The 13,499-nt window shown below is 31.9% G+C and overlaps 2 protein-coding genes and 1 long non-coding RNA gene across 3 annotated transcripts; 1 reads left to right on the top strand and 2 right to left on the bottom strand.

Annotated features, from left to right (window-relative positions):
• Positions 1 to 2,579: 2,579 nt before the first annotated feature.
• On the bottom strand, positions 2,580 to 4,267 carry LOC108811237 (uncharacterized). The gene has a single exon (XM_018583279.2). It carries the CDS (start codon positions 4,231 to 4,233, stop codon positions 2,875 to 2,877), a length of 1,359 nt encoding a protein of 452 aa, XP_018438781.1. The 5' UTR covers positions 4,234 to 4,267; the 3' UTR covers positions 2,580 to 2,874.
• A 2,101-nt stretch (positions 4,268 to 6,368) lies between these two features.
• LOC130496287 (uncharacterized) lies at positions 6,369 to 7,448 on the bottom strand. The gene is made up of 3 exons (XR_008935398.1): positions 6,992 to 7,448; positions 6,790 to 6,893; positions 6,369 to 6,701 (listed from the first exon to the last, which is right to left on the bottom strand). It is a non-coding gene; the product is annotated as an uncharacterized LOC130496287 (long non-coding RNA).
• Positions 7,449 to 12,248: 4,800 nt separating this feature from the next.
• Positions 12,249 to 13,495, top strand: LOC108806055 (protein PLANT CADMIUM RESISTANCE 2). Its single transcript, XM_018578078.2, has 4 exons — positions 12,249 to 12,406; positions 12,696 to 12,767; positions 12,847 to 13,059; positions 13,184 to 13,495. Exons 1-4 carry the CDS (start codon positions 12,316 to 12,318, stop codon positions 13,261 to 13,263), a joined length of 456 nt encoding a protein of 151 aa, XP_018433580.1. The 5' UTR covers positions 12,249 to 12,315; the 3' UTR covers positions 13,264 to 13,495.
• Positions 13,496 to 13,499: the final 4 nt, after the last annotated feature.

Below are 13,499 nucleotides of genomic sequence, written 5' to 3'. Positions count from 1 at the left end.
TATATCAACTGAAAGAGTAGGGTTTGTATATGGTAGAAGACGTGGAGCGCGAGGAGGTACTGTGGGTAACCAATGATCAGAAATTTTAGTGTCTTTACCATTTCCTATTAATCGGAGAATACCTTTTTGTAATAACTCTCTCCCATGCAATAGAGACTGCCACCCATACGATGGTTGTGATCCTTTACCAGCATCCCATATATTCTTATTCTTAAAATATCTGTATTGGAGAACACGATATAGAAGACTATCCTGTCTCAGATTTAGCTTCCATACTTGGTTAGCAAGTAAGGCCTGATTAAATAATATAAGGATTTGAAACCCATTCCGCCATATTGTTTTGCAAAGGTTAACCGATCCCATGATAACCAGGACATCTTTCTTTTTTCATTTGTAGATCCCCACCGAAACTTAGAGAACAAACTTTCTAATTCTGAACAAACTTCCATAGGTAACTTATAACTATTCATAGTGAAAACCGGCATTGCACTGGCCACTGATTTGATGAGTACTTCTTTCCCGGCATGAGTAAGAAATCTATTTTGCCATCCATCTATTTTTGACATAACATTTTGCTTGATATACGAAAACATATCCTTCTTTTTTTTATTAAATTGTTCCGGTAATCCCAAATATTTACCTCCTCCACCAACTTTTGAAATCTGAAGAATTTGCTGGATACCCTCCCTAGTATGCTGGAATACATGTTCACCAAAAGTGATCGTCGATTTCTCTCTATTTATCTGTTGTCCAGAAGCTTTTTCATACTCATCAAATATTGTTATCAGGTTCTCACTGTTCCGATAATCCACCTTTACGAAAAATAAAGAATCATCCGCAAACAACAAATGTGAAACAGGGGGGCCACCAACACTTAATCGTAGAGGAATAATATTGTGAGAGACTTCCGCATGTGTCATCATGGAGCTAAGTACATCAGCTGTTAATATAAATAAAGATGGAGATAATGGATCACCTTGTCGAAGACCTCTACTTGGCTGAATCCGACCATACGGACTACCATTAATCAGAACTGAAAAACTCACAGAAGTAACACACTGCATTATAAGAGTTATCCATCTATCACAGAAACCTTTACGCCTCATCACCTCCTCTAAGAAGGACCATTCGATGCAATCATAAGCTTTACTAATATCCGTTTTTATTGCCATATAAGATTTAGCACATCGTTCCTTCACCCGGAGAGAGTGAAAAACTTCATGGGCCAACAAAATATTATCATGTATCTGTCGTCGCGGGATAAAAGCTGCTTGATTTGGAGAAACCACGTCAGTGAGAAACGGCTTTAGACGAGCAACCAGAATTTTTGAAACAATCTTATACAGGACATTACATAAAGCAATGGGTCTGAAATCTTTCATAGTTGTTGGAGGCTGAATCTTAGGAATTAGACATAAATTAGTATGATTGAAATCCACTGGAAACACACCAGCTTCAAAGAACCGTTGAACCTCAGCAGTAATTAAAGGTCCTAAACTATCCCAAAATTGTTGATAGAAAGCTGCTGTGAGTCCATCTGGACCTGGTGCTCGAGATGCTCCTATCGAGAACACACTCTGTTTCACCTCCTCCATTGTAACATCTTTAATTAATTCAAGATTCATATCAGGAGTAACCACTTATACGATGTTACGGAGCATTGAGTCCATATCCTCAGGGCAAGTGCTAGTAAAAACAGAGGAAAAATAATTTACTGCTTCTGAAGAAATTTCTCGGGACCCATAAAGATCATCCCCATTCCCATTCTTAATCGTAATAATCTTATTATACGATCTACGGTTCTTTGTTGTAGCATGATAAAACCTTGTGTTACGATCACCTTTTTGAAGCCATTTATTCCTACTCTTTAGATTCCAATAAGTTTCTTCATCCTTATATGCTTGTATTAACTCTTTTCGCATCTCTAGCAACTCAACACTGGATACACTAGGATTGGAATGCGCTAAATCTATGTGATGAATTAGCGACTTAATCTGTTTGGCAGAGTTAGAAATATTATCCTTCTTCCACTCAGACATGCTATGACGACATCTCCGGAGTCGTTGTGATAAAGATAAACTATCACCAGAGTATGCTAACAAATCTGCCTCAACCAGTTGTTTAAAACCATCTCTTCGATACAGACGACTATCAAAACAAAACATTTTTTACCATAATCAACATTCCTACGAATCTGGATAATTGCTGGTCTATGATCAGATTCAATCATCTCTAAATAGGTGACGATTGATGCAGGAAAAGTGGCACACCATTCATCATTACCTAAACCTCTATCTAACCAAGACTGAACCAAATGTTTCTTTCTCTTCCCAGCCCAAGTCATATTATTACCTCTAAAAGGTAGATCTTTAACGCGACAAGTATTAACCATATTGTTAAAATCAACCAAACTCCACAGTTCTCTCTTCTTTCCTCCAATCTTTTCTGTATCAGACAAGACCTCATTAAAGTCTCCACACATAAGCCAAGGACCAGTTCTGTTTATAGCTAATTTTTCCAGCCTTTCCCATAATATATGTCGTAATCCTCTTATAGGATGACCATAAATGCAAGACAAATAAAAGGAATGCTCTTTATTATTTATCTTACAATCAAGCATTCTATCATCCAGAGAAATAAAGCTAATATCAACATTCTTGTTCCAGAATATAGCTAAACCCCCTCCTATCCCAGTAGGAGATACACACTTTACATAATCAAACCCCAACTGAACACAAACATCACGCACAACATCATCTGAGTTTTTTGTTTCAATAAGAAAGAGTAAGTCCAAGGAGAAAGTAGCCTTTATCCTTTTCAGGCGTCGAACTGTCAGGGACCCTTTCACACCCCGACAGTTCCAAAAGGCTGTATTTATGCCGGCTCCGGTGGCTTCAGGCCCACCGTACCCTCACTGTTTGTTGGTTGTGCCATGGTAGCATCATCCTGAGTCTCTGAAGTGCTAGCAGCCCCAGCCTGGTTCCAAGCAAACCAATTCGTCATCCCTTGCTCACCTGCCAAACGCATCCTTTTCTTCACATAAACTTCTTCGAATTCCTCCCGAAGAAAGGCCTGACGCATATCAGTAACATTCTGGCGAGTTGAAGTTGAACCAAAAGTCTCTGACGTCCTGCGTCTCTTGTTCTCAGTACCATCTTTCTTCTGATCCTCTGTATTCTTCTCCGATGGCTCTCCAGGAAAGCCTTGAGGTGTGTTGATCGGAGACTGGAAACCAGAGGAGGGATCATTATGTCCACCATATTCATCATCATCATCATCATCATCTTCATCATCTGGTGGCGGTTCAGGATTGTTCCCATCATTGTTGAGAGGGCATTCTGTAGCATCATGAGACAAGAGGCCACAAGTACTACAGAAACCACGCAGTTTCTCGTAACGGAACCGGAGGACCACCGTTTGTCCTCCAAATCGGAACATACGTTGAAAACGTAACGGTGTAGAGGCGTGACAGAGGAGACGGATCCTTACATACTCAGCATTCTGAACCCCATCAGTTTGGAAATCCGTTTCCAGAAATTGACCCATCTCTTCTCCAATACGCGTAACCATTCGAGTAGAGAGGTACTGGAGGGGGATCCCACAAACTTGGACCCAGAAGGAGATATAGCCCATATCATCATCAGTAATTGACGGAGACCATCGCTGCATCGAGACCATCCATTCATTGAAAGACCACGGGCCGCGACGGAGAACAGAAAACATGGACTGTTCATCTCGGAACATAAATTGGATTTGTCGATTCGCGACCAGACGAGCACCCACCAAATCCGCCACACCCCACAAACGCGGAAAGGCTCCCATCATAGCCCGCAAGTTCTGACGCCTCGGGTTAATAGGATTCACAATCAAACTAAAGCGATTCTCTCCAATCGCTTCCTCACATAACTCGAAGGGAACATCCACAACCGAGTCGTTGATGTCCAATGAGATCTCTTGTAACTGTTTATGAACTTTGTCTGCCATGATTAGAATAAACAGAGGAAAAGAGATTCCTTTACTCCGTTCAACAGTTTGAGACAGAGACAATAACCATGAGTTAAATAGAGAACCGAAATCCGTTATGGAATCAATAACGGTAAAACGGTTATTCCGACATGGACATAACCGCCGGTAACCGGCGAACAAAACTTCCCGGAGGAAGACCTGAAACGGTATGAGTAGACCGATGTGTCTTTTCAGAAAATCGTCTTTTTCTCTTTCGCTAGAGAGCATTTTATGTGTGTTTTCCTTATTTTGGACTTAACAACCAGCGCCGGGCTAATCTTTTATATTGCCCTAGTCCAGATTTAAAACTATGCCCGTATGCATAAATTTTTTTTTGTCAACACTTTTTGCATAATCTTTTTTGTCAATACTTTATACTTAATTTATCAAGACAACAAAACAGTATAAAAATAACATAAATTTTTATTTAGAAAAATAAAATTCCATAGTCTACTATCGTATAAAATATAAATTTAATTATATATTTAATATTTAACAAATTCATAAATATTGTTGAAAAGTCCAACAAATCTTATTCTAACTAAAAATGCCTAATAAATAAATATTTAACAAAAGAACCCACAAATTTTATTTATTTCTCAATACTAATAATTTTTTTTTGAAAATATGCCCATTAATTTGGATGATCAGCATAAGCCCAACAAATCTTATTTTAACTAAAATACCTAATAAGTAATATTTTAACAGAAGAACCCATAAAATTTATTTATTTATCAATACTAATAATTTGTTTTTGAAAAATATGCCCCATTAATTTGGATGATAAGTCCAACAAATCTTATTCTAACTAAAAATGACTAATAAGTAATATTTTAACAAAATCCACAAAATTTATTTATTTATCAATACTAAAAAAAATTTGAAAAATATGCCCCATTAATTTGGATGCCCCAATCTTTAGCTTTGGTGGCTTCCCCTCTACGCCGACCCTGTTAACAACACGGACTAAACCGGTATTTATCATCAGAAATTTGAGTAAGTTACAATTTAAGGCACTTTTGTTTTTCTTTTTAGACCTAGAAGCACTTGTTTCTGGAAGGGTACATTAAACATTTCCTGTTTTGGATGCAGTTTTTTTGAGAATATTATCCTTAGACAATTAGTTGCTCCAAAAAAAAATATTCCCTAAGATAATTAATTCCATTTTAAATAGACTAACTAACTAGGGCTTGGCAAAAGACCCAGATCCGAAAAACCAAACCGAATCCGATCCAAAAAAGTAGTACCAAATTCGAACCAAAATTCATTAAATACCCTAACGGGTTCAAAATTTTGGTATTTATAGAACCGAAACCGAACCCGATCCAAACCGAAATATTTTGGGTACCCGAATGTATCTGAAATAGATATATATACCTAAATATATTAATTATTTTTATATTTAATGTATACTAAAAATATCCAAAATATATAAGTTACTTTTTATTTTCTCAAAATACTTGAAAATATATACAAATAGTCAAAATTAAATGTCTAAAATAACTAAAATATACTCAAAATACCAAAAATACTTAAACAATCTATTGATTCTCTATCCAAATTTTCAGACCAAACTAATTTATATATTAAGTTTAGGTATTTTGACATTTTTTATTCAAATTTATTTATAATCTATTATTTTAATTATAGATTTTGAGAAATTTAAAGTATATAATGTATTTTAAAAATAATTTAAATGGGTTATTCGAACCTGAACCGAACCTGCAAAGATCCGAACCGAACCCGAACCAAAATTTAAAAATATCCAAATGGGGCTGAAATCTTTAACCCCGAAAACCCGAAACCCGAATAGCTCTGAACCGATTCCGAATGGATACCCGAACGTCCACCCCTATAACTAACTAACAAATAATTCAGTTCCACTAGCCTTTGTCCGACCAAACATTCAAGAAAATGCAATTTAATACATGTTTTTTTATTTGGTCATAAGTGGATTATTGTAATTTCATTAATCTTTTGAGTTATTTTTGCATCTGGTTGAATTTTGGGTATACTTTATATTTAAAATCAAAATTTGAGTTATTTTTGGTAATTTCTCTATATATAAACACGATATTGAAAGTTTATGTAGTATTTTTGATTTTTTTTAGTTTGGTATAAAATATACATTACTATAAAGTTTGGAAAGAAAAAATCATAACACTTAAAGTTCATATAATATTTTTGAATTTTTATGTAGTCCGGTATGAAATACGCATTAATAAAAATTTCAGAAATAAATAAGTACGACAGGTAAATTCAGGTTAAAATATATAATTTTCCCCAAAATTAAGCATTGGTAAAAGGTGGCAAATAATCTAAGACTAAGTAGTGGAGATGATGAGACATAGACCACACGCGTAGATCACCAATACCGCAATGACGTTGAGAATCATTAAAAATCCTAAGAGCAAGTCCAATGGTAATAACACAGAATGAGCTCTAATCAGTAATTTAATAGTCGATTTTGGGATTTGAGAAGTTTAGAACTTTTGTTAGTGTAATTAAATTTTTCATGGTCCAATGGGAAAACCTCTTTGAGGTTCTTAAAAATTTTTTTTTTTAGAAGTTGAATGATTGGTGATATCTCCATTGGACTAGTCAAGCTGAAAATCCTGATTCCAAGATTGCTGACCTGTTGAACTTGAAGCTTCTGAGCAGGAGCATGATGCTTTGATATCCACGACTTCAACGACCTGCAGATGTTTGTAATCTCTAATTCCATGCACCAGTAATGATAATCACCTGGAGTCTGTGTGGACAAATAAAAATGGCAATACTCACGCAAGAAAAGGTGCCACCATATACAACTTGAGAGCAGCAACTTCATGAGTTATCGCCTCATTACTTGCTGGCTGAAGATGATCAAGCCGATGCCATGCAATCTCCTACAAGTATTCCACAACAACTGAACGTAAGAGACTCGTCCATCATATAGATCCGCAGAAACGACCACAACCCACAAGGTTGCTTGTTAAATACATACACTGATTTCTTTGTTTGTTTTTGGTGCAAAAGCTGTATCATCTGTCACCCCAGCAACTATGTAAAGTCGCACTCTTTGCTGTCTGAATGTAAACTCAATAAATTCTTCTTTCTTCAATAGCTTTGTGACATCAAATCCAGTTTCCTCTAAGACCTGTGTTTAGCATCCAAAAAAGTTACAGACCACACCCAAACAAGAGCAACGAAACATTCAGATTTTTCATTAATAATCCATAATCCAAGTTTATACAATCAGCAGGAAAATTAGTATGAGAAACGAGAATCTATCTTTAAGGAGCATGTGCCATGATCAAACTGTTAAGGCATTAGCCAAAGTTTGGTGGAGCATTAATGGCTAACTCAATAGACAACATATGTTTTGCTAAACCATCAGCCACATAATTCTTCTCACGAAGGATCTATACAAAAGAGATAAGCTCAGAGGAGCTAGCTAAAGAGATAATATCTGTCGCAACACCATACAGTCCTGCATTTGAAAGTTCAGACTTCACTATCTTAATAAGGATCGCAGAATCAGACTCACATCAAATATTTGAATAATTCTGGATATATTGGAAAACCGATATTTAATTTTAAAAAATATTTTAAATATATCTGAAAACTGATATTTAATTTGAAAAAAAATAATTTAACAAAATTATCTAAATTATTCAAAAACCAAAATCAGATTGGAACTAACAATTTATGGGATAGTTATCCAGAAAGATCTAAATTATCCATAAGGTAATCTTCAATGGTTACCTTAATTTTTTCTTCAAAAAATGATGTAAACTCAAAATGAGTTTGTATTATGATCCAGTGGTTCCTCCATTTTTTCCTTCAAAGAAATCATTTCAAGTATATTATATTACTACTACTACTTATTAGTTCTAATAATGTTTATTATTTTTATGAAACTTACAAATTTTACTCAAATATAATTTTATTTTAACTAAATTTTGGTTATATATAGTTTAGTTTCTAAGAAATCACAGTGATTTTTTTAGAATTATAATTATATTAAGAAAGTACTAATAATTTCTTAAAAATATAAAAACAAATATTGAATCATTTTATATATAAAAAATTATATAAAAGTTTAAGGGACAATTTGTTAGATAACCATATTGTAGAATCAATTAACAAAATAGCAATGGCTCTGGAGTTGTGTCAATTCACCACCTTAATTGACATTAAACTCCTCCGGAGGCGTGAGCGTGTGTATATCACACACCATTGTAATATTATTCTATTTATAATGTTGATATATAATTGATATTTTCACACAAAAAATAATGAGAAAGAATTTTATTTTCCATAATATTATTTATTTGTATTGTTTAATGTAATTTGAGTAGTGTCTAACAGAAAAAGGCATATTTATTTGTAGGATGTATGTTAAATGTAAAATAACTATATATAAAGGTTATATATAGTTTAGTTTTCTAAGAAATCACAGTGATTTGTTTAGAATTATAATTATATTAAGAAAGTACTAATAATTTCTTAAAAATATAAAACAAATATTGAATCATTTTATATATAAACAAAATTATATAAAAGTTTAAGGGACAATTTGTTAGATAACTATATTGTAGAATCAATTAACAAAATAGCAATGGCTTTGGAGTTGTGTCAATTCACCACCTTAATTGACATTAAACTCCTCCGGAGGCGTGAGCGTGTGTATATCACACACCATTGTAATATTATTCTATTTATAATGTTGATATATAATTGATCTTTTCACACAAAAAATAATGAGAAAGAATTTAGTTTCCATAATATTATTTATTTGTATTGTTTAATGTAATTTGAGTAGTGTCTAACAGAAAAAGGCATATTTATTTGTAGGATGTATGTTAAATGTAAAATATAGTATGTGAATGATCATAAACGGTTAACATAGTATAAAGAATAACAATTTTAGTATTCTATATTTGAAAACCATATAGAGAGAGAGAGAGAGAGAGAGAGAGAGAGAGAGAGAGAGAGAGAGAGAGAGAGAGAGAGAGAGAGAGAGAGAGAGAGAGAGAGAGAGAGAGAGAGAGAGAGAGAGAGAGAGAGAGAGAGAGAGAGAGAGAGAGAGAGAGAGAGAGAGAGAGAGAGAGAGAGAGAGAGAGAGAGAGAGGGAAGAAAAATGATTGTATGATTACAAATCTATTATATGTTTCATAAATAGAATAGAAACATGATCGCATTATATTTGCATATATCCAGTTTTATATATATGTCAGTTTTTATAAAATTTAAAACATTGTCGTATACAAAAAAATCTATGTTTAATAAGTTTGTAAAAAATTTGAATAAGTAATTTTAAAGCTTGTAAAGTTAATTAAAATAAGAGGAGAAAGTGAAAAAGAGCAACATAATAAATATTATATAAATATCATAGCCAATCGATTGAAATGAGTATAAATTAATTTTGTGATTTGTTATAGTTATGTCGTCGAATTTCTAAAAAGTGTAAAGACTAATTTATAAATAAAAGATTTAATACAAAATAAATTCGTGAATAATGTTTTCTTCATATTTGGTAAAACAATATTGTTCAAATGATGTACTATTGGAGAATATTTTCTTTCATTTTTTATGTTTTTCTCTCAAAAGAAGGACCATTTGGAGATAATAACTAAATAATTGAACGGTTTTTATTTTTTGAGAACAAAAAACAAACGCCCAAGACCTAGTTGATTTTTAGAAACTTCTTAAGTCAAGTTTAATTAATTTATTGACTATCTCTTTTCCAGGCTGTGTTGATGAAGTGATAGTAACTTTGTATATATATATACCAAACTATACAGATCACCTGTCTGACTAGTGTGGTTGCGACCGAAAAGAAATTAAAAAGACAAATTGGTCCAAACTAAAGTTGGGCTTCCGAATTTATGGCAGTGGCCGGTTTATTGTTTCTACACATTAATTAAAACTTATACAGTTGGCACCAAAATAGTTTAATATCTTTTTATAGTTTTTAAATAATGTTGATTCCATAATTAGTTTAATACAGTTCTAATGTTTTTATTTTAATGATATTTTGTATAATAACAAATATTAAAGGTTAAGTCCAACATAAAATTTATATCTTAATTAAATAGATACAACTTTTTTCCATACTACAAAAAAACTAAAACCTAATAGAATCTTCTATATATTAAAAGAGAAGCATTACAATATTTGGGGTAGCCATGTGTCATCATCATTCACCACAATGATTCTTAGAATTTTTAGAGAAATATGTTGGTCCATCTAAATATATAATAAGGTTTTTATTAAACTAACCATAAAATAATTATTAATGTTTTAAATTCTTTCCTTAAATAAAAATATAGAATTTTCTAATATGACTAAAGTATATATATCAATTAATGGTTTTAATAATAAGGATTTGATGAAAATTAGTGCGTCCTCTATCATTTTTTAAAAATTTTAACTTATCAAAATAAATAAAACAATCACATTAACCATATAATAAAAATTATATTTTTTCGTATTTTTCATATTTTGAATTTAAAAATGACTATAAATTACTAAAACTGTTACAAGTTTCTCACTGAAATTTTTGTGATCCATGGTTTAATTTTTTTTGTTATGACAAGATGTAAATGATTACAAAATCATATAGGTAAGAAGTCCTATTCTATAAATATTAAAAATATATATATTTTAAATTAAACTATACAGCATAAAATACGTAAATATTTTCATTTTGAAATTTGCTCTGAACAATTTTTTTTGATAAAAGCTTTGAACAAATAGTAACAATTTGATATTTAAATTTTAATTTTTCAAAGATATTATAAATTTCTAAAACTATTAAACATCTGACAATTAAAAAATGTTATCAGTGATTTAATTTTTTTATAAAAGATACAAATAATCAAAAAATTATAAGAAATTATTTATAAATATCAATATTAAAAATATACTGTATGTCTATTTTATATCATTTAAATGTAACTATTTACCATATAAAGTAAAAAATTGTTTGTTTGGATTAATAACATTTATTTATGTGTTTGCACCAATTTAATTATATACATCATAGTTACTGTATTTGTAAATATTCAATATCTGCTTATTATTTTATAATATATAAAATTATATGGATTCCCGAAAGGACCTCATTTCCTAATAATAATTTTATCCAAAATATTTTTGATCTTTGGAACTTATTTGATATTTAATCTGAAAAATTAAAATCTAATTTCGAATTACCAAATTATCCAGAAACCAGAACCGGATTAGAGCTGAAAATTTATTGTATATTATTTGATTTCTTAACATTGTTATCCGAACGAATTGAAAACCAAAATAACCGAACTAAAACCAAACTATTTTCATATTTTCATAAATAATCGAACAATTATTATTTTTAGAAGAAAAAACAAAACCCCAAGACCTAGTTGAGGGTCCTCTTAGAATTTTTCTAAGTCAAGTTTAATTAATTTATTCACTCATGTCTTTTCCAGGTTGTGTTAATGACTGACTAGTGTGGTTGCTGCCAAAAAGAAAATAAAAAGACAAGTGTGGTCCAAACTTAAGTTGGGCTTTCGAATTTATGGTAGTGGCCGGTAGATCCAGAACTGATTTGAATTTTCTTCCTTAAATTTGGTTCTTACAATAATAATCTTTAAATGGCGGCTCAATATGGAAGATCACTGTATATCGTAAATTCTTTTTATAATTCACTGAATAATGAATTAACGTAAGATGGATAAATACATTGAAAATGATTGGTTGAGTTGTAACCAGTGACTTTAGTTTTAATTTATATTTACGACCACTTAAATTACCAATCATGCTTTAACTAGTTTTTAAAAGAAATAAATAAAATAAAAAAATGGTTGTAGAAGTTTTATTTTCTAAAGAAAAAAAATATGATCTTTTTGAAATATTGCTGTAAGAATATATTCATTTTCATCATTTCTTTTATTTAATTTCTGCAGTTATATTAGATAAAAATACATCAAAAAAATTTACAGTCTAAATTCTACAGTAAATTTTCTATAGCTACAATCTAACTAATCGACCCATATTTTTTGAACAAAAAAAGAAAAGAATACACTGTTGACCAAAATCCGCTATTACGTAAAAGTAATACGTTTTATTTTTTATACGCAGACAACGTAAATATATAAGTTGGAATAGCACTGTATATCGCAAACTCTTTTTACAATTCACTGAATAATGAATTAACTTAAGCTGGATGAATATATATATTGTGTAGCTTGATGACAAAAAAGAAATATCAACCCTATAAATATCATCACTACTAGGCGTCATAAAGTAACAGAGACAAGAAGTAACAGAAAGGATAGAGCGATGGGTAGAGTGACGGAAGTTAAAGGCAGACCTCAAGCTGACGGTGAATGGTCCACCGGTTTCTGCGGTTGCTGCTCGGATTGCTCCAGCTGTAAACTAATCTTTCCAATTTTCTATAAAATATGAAATCCTGTAAATAATCGCATACTTAAAAGTTAGCACAATATATATATATATATATATAAACGATCGATATATAGTCTCTCATATAGATTTATAGGTTTTTTTTTTTGAAACCTAGATTTATAAGTTATTATACTGTATACATGTTTTTTTTGTATACATGTTTATCACAATTTTAGATTACGAATCTATCATTTTAAGACCAAAATTGATGATCTTCTTAAAATTATAATCGAATTTAGGATTAATTGTTGCAGGTTGTTTGACATGTTGGTGTCCTTGCGTTACCGTTGGCCGAATCGCAAATATTGTAGACCAAGGTTCCTCTTGTAAGTTTCTAATATCCACAAAACCGTAATCGTTTTTTGCTTTTTTTAATTAATCAAAAACAAAAATCATTTATTTCAGCATGCTGTGCGACTGGTGCGTTGTACATGCTATCGTGGTCCACGGTCTTTGGAAGTGCGTGCATCTCGTGCAAATACCGAGCTAGAATGAGAAGACAATACAACCTTAAGGGTGGCGACTGTGGAGATTATCTCAAACATTTCTGCTGTGAGCTTTGTGCATTAACCCAAGCCTATCGCGAGCTCACCAAGCGCGGTTTTGATGTACCCCTCGGTATTATTTTATTTTGTTAATCAATCTTTAACCAAAGTTTCAATATATAATAACTTATATGCTACTATTTCGCTTTGTTGAAACAAAATCACTCTGTTTTAAATATAAACAACTAACTTGTTAGGGTGGGACGGAAACGTTGCACGTCACAATGCCGGCGTTGCAATGGGTGCCCCGGTTGTGGAGGGCGGCATGAGGAGATGAATTATATATTATATTTGCAGAACTTTTATATTTTGTTTTCCTCTCTGAATTTTCTTTCATGATATTGCTGTCTTCAAAATAAATGTGGTTATTCGGTTTGTGTTCTTTTTTCTTCCCTTCGCTCTTGTGTTTGATACGGATTTTATGAAAGTTCATATAGTACGTGTGATGTGTGTGCGCTACTGTGGATATGTAAAACTTTTATTTAATGATTCCTCATGCATTTTTGTGACTTT

The sequence above is a fragment of the Raphanus sativus genome, chromosome 6 (assembly GCF_000801105.2).
Source record: "Raphanus sativus cultivar WK10039 chromosome 6, ASM80110v3, whole genome shotgun sequence".
NCBI lineage: Eukaryota > Viridiplantae > Streptophyta > Magnoliopsida > Brassicales > Brassicaceae > Raphanus > Raphanus sativus.
The sequence above is the reverse complement of the archived record's forward strand: the minus strand, read 5'-3'. Positions and strand labels throughout refer to the sequence as shown.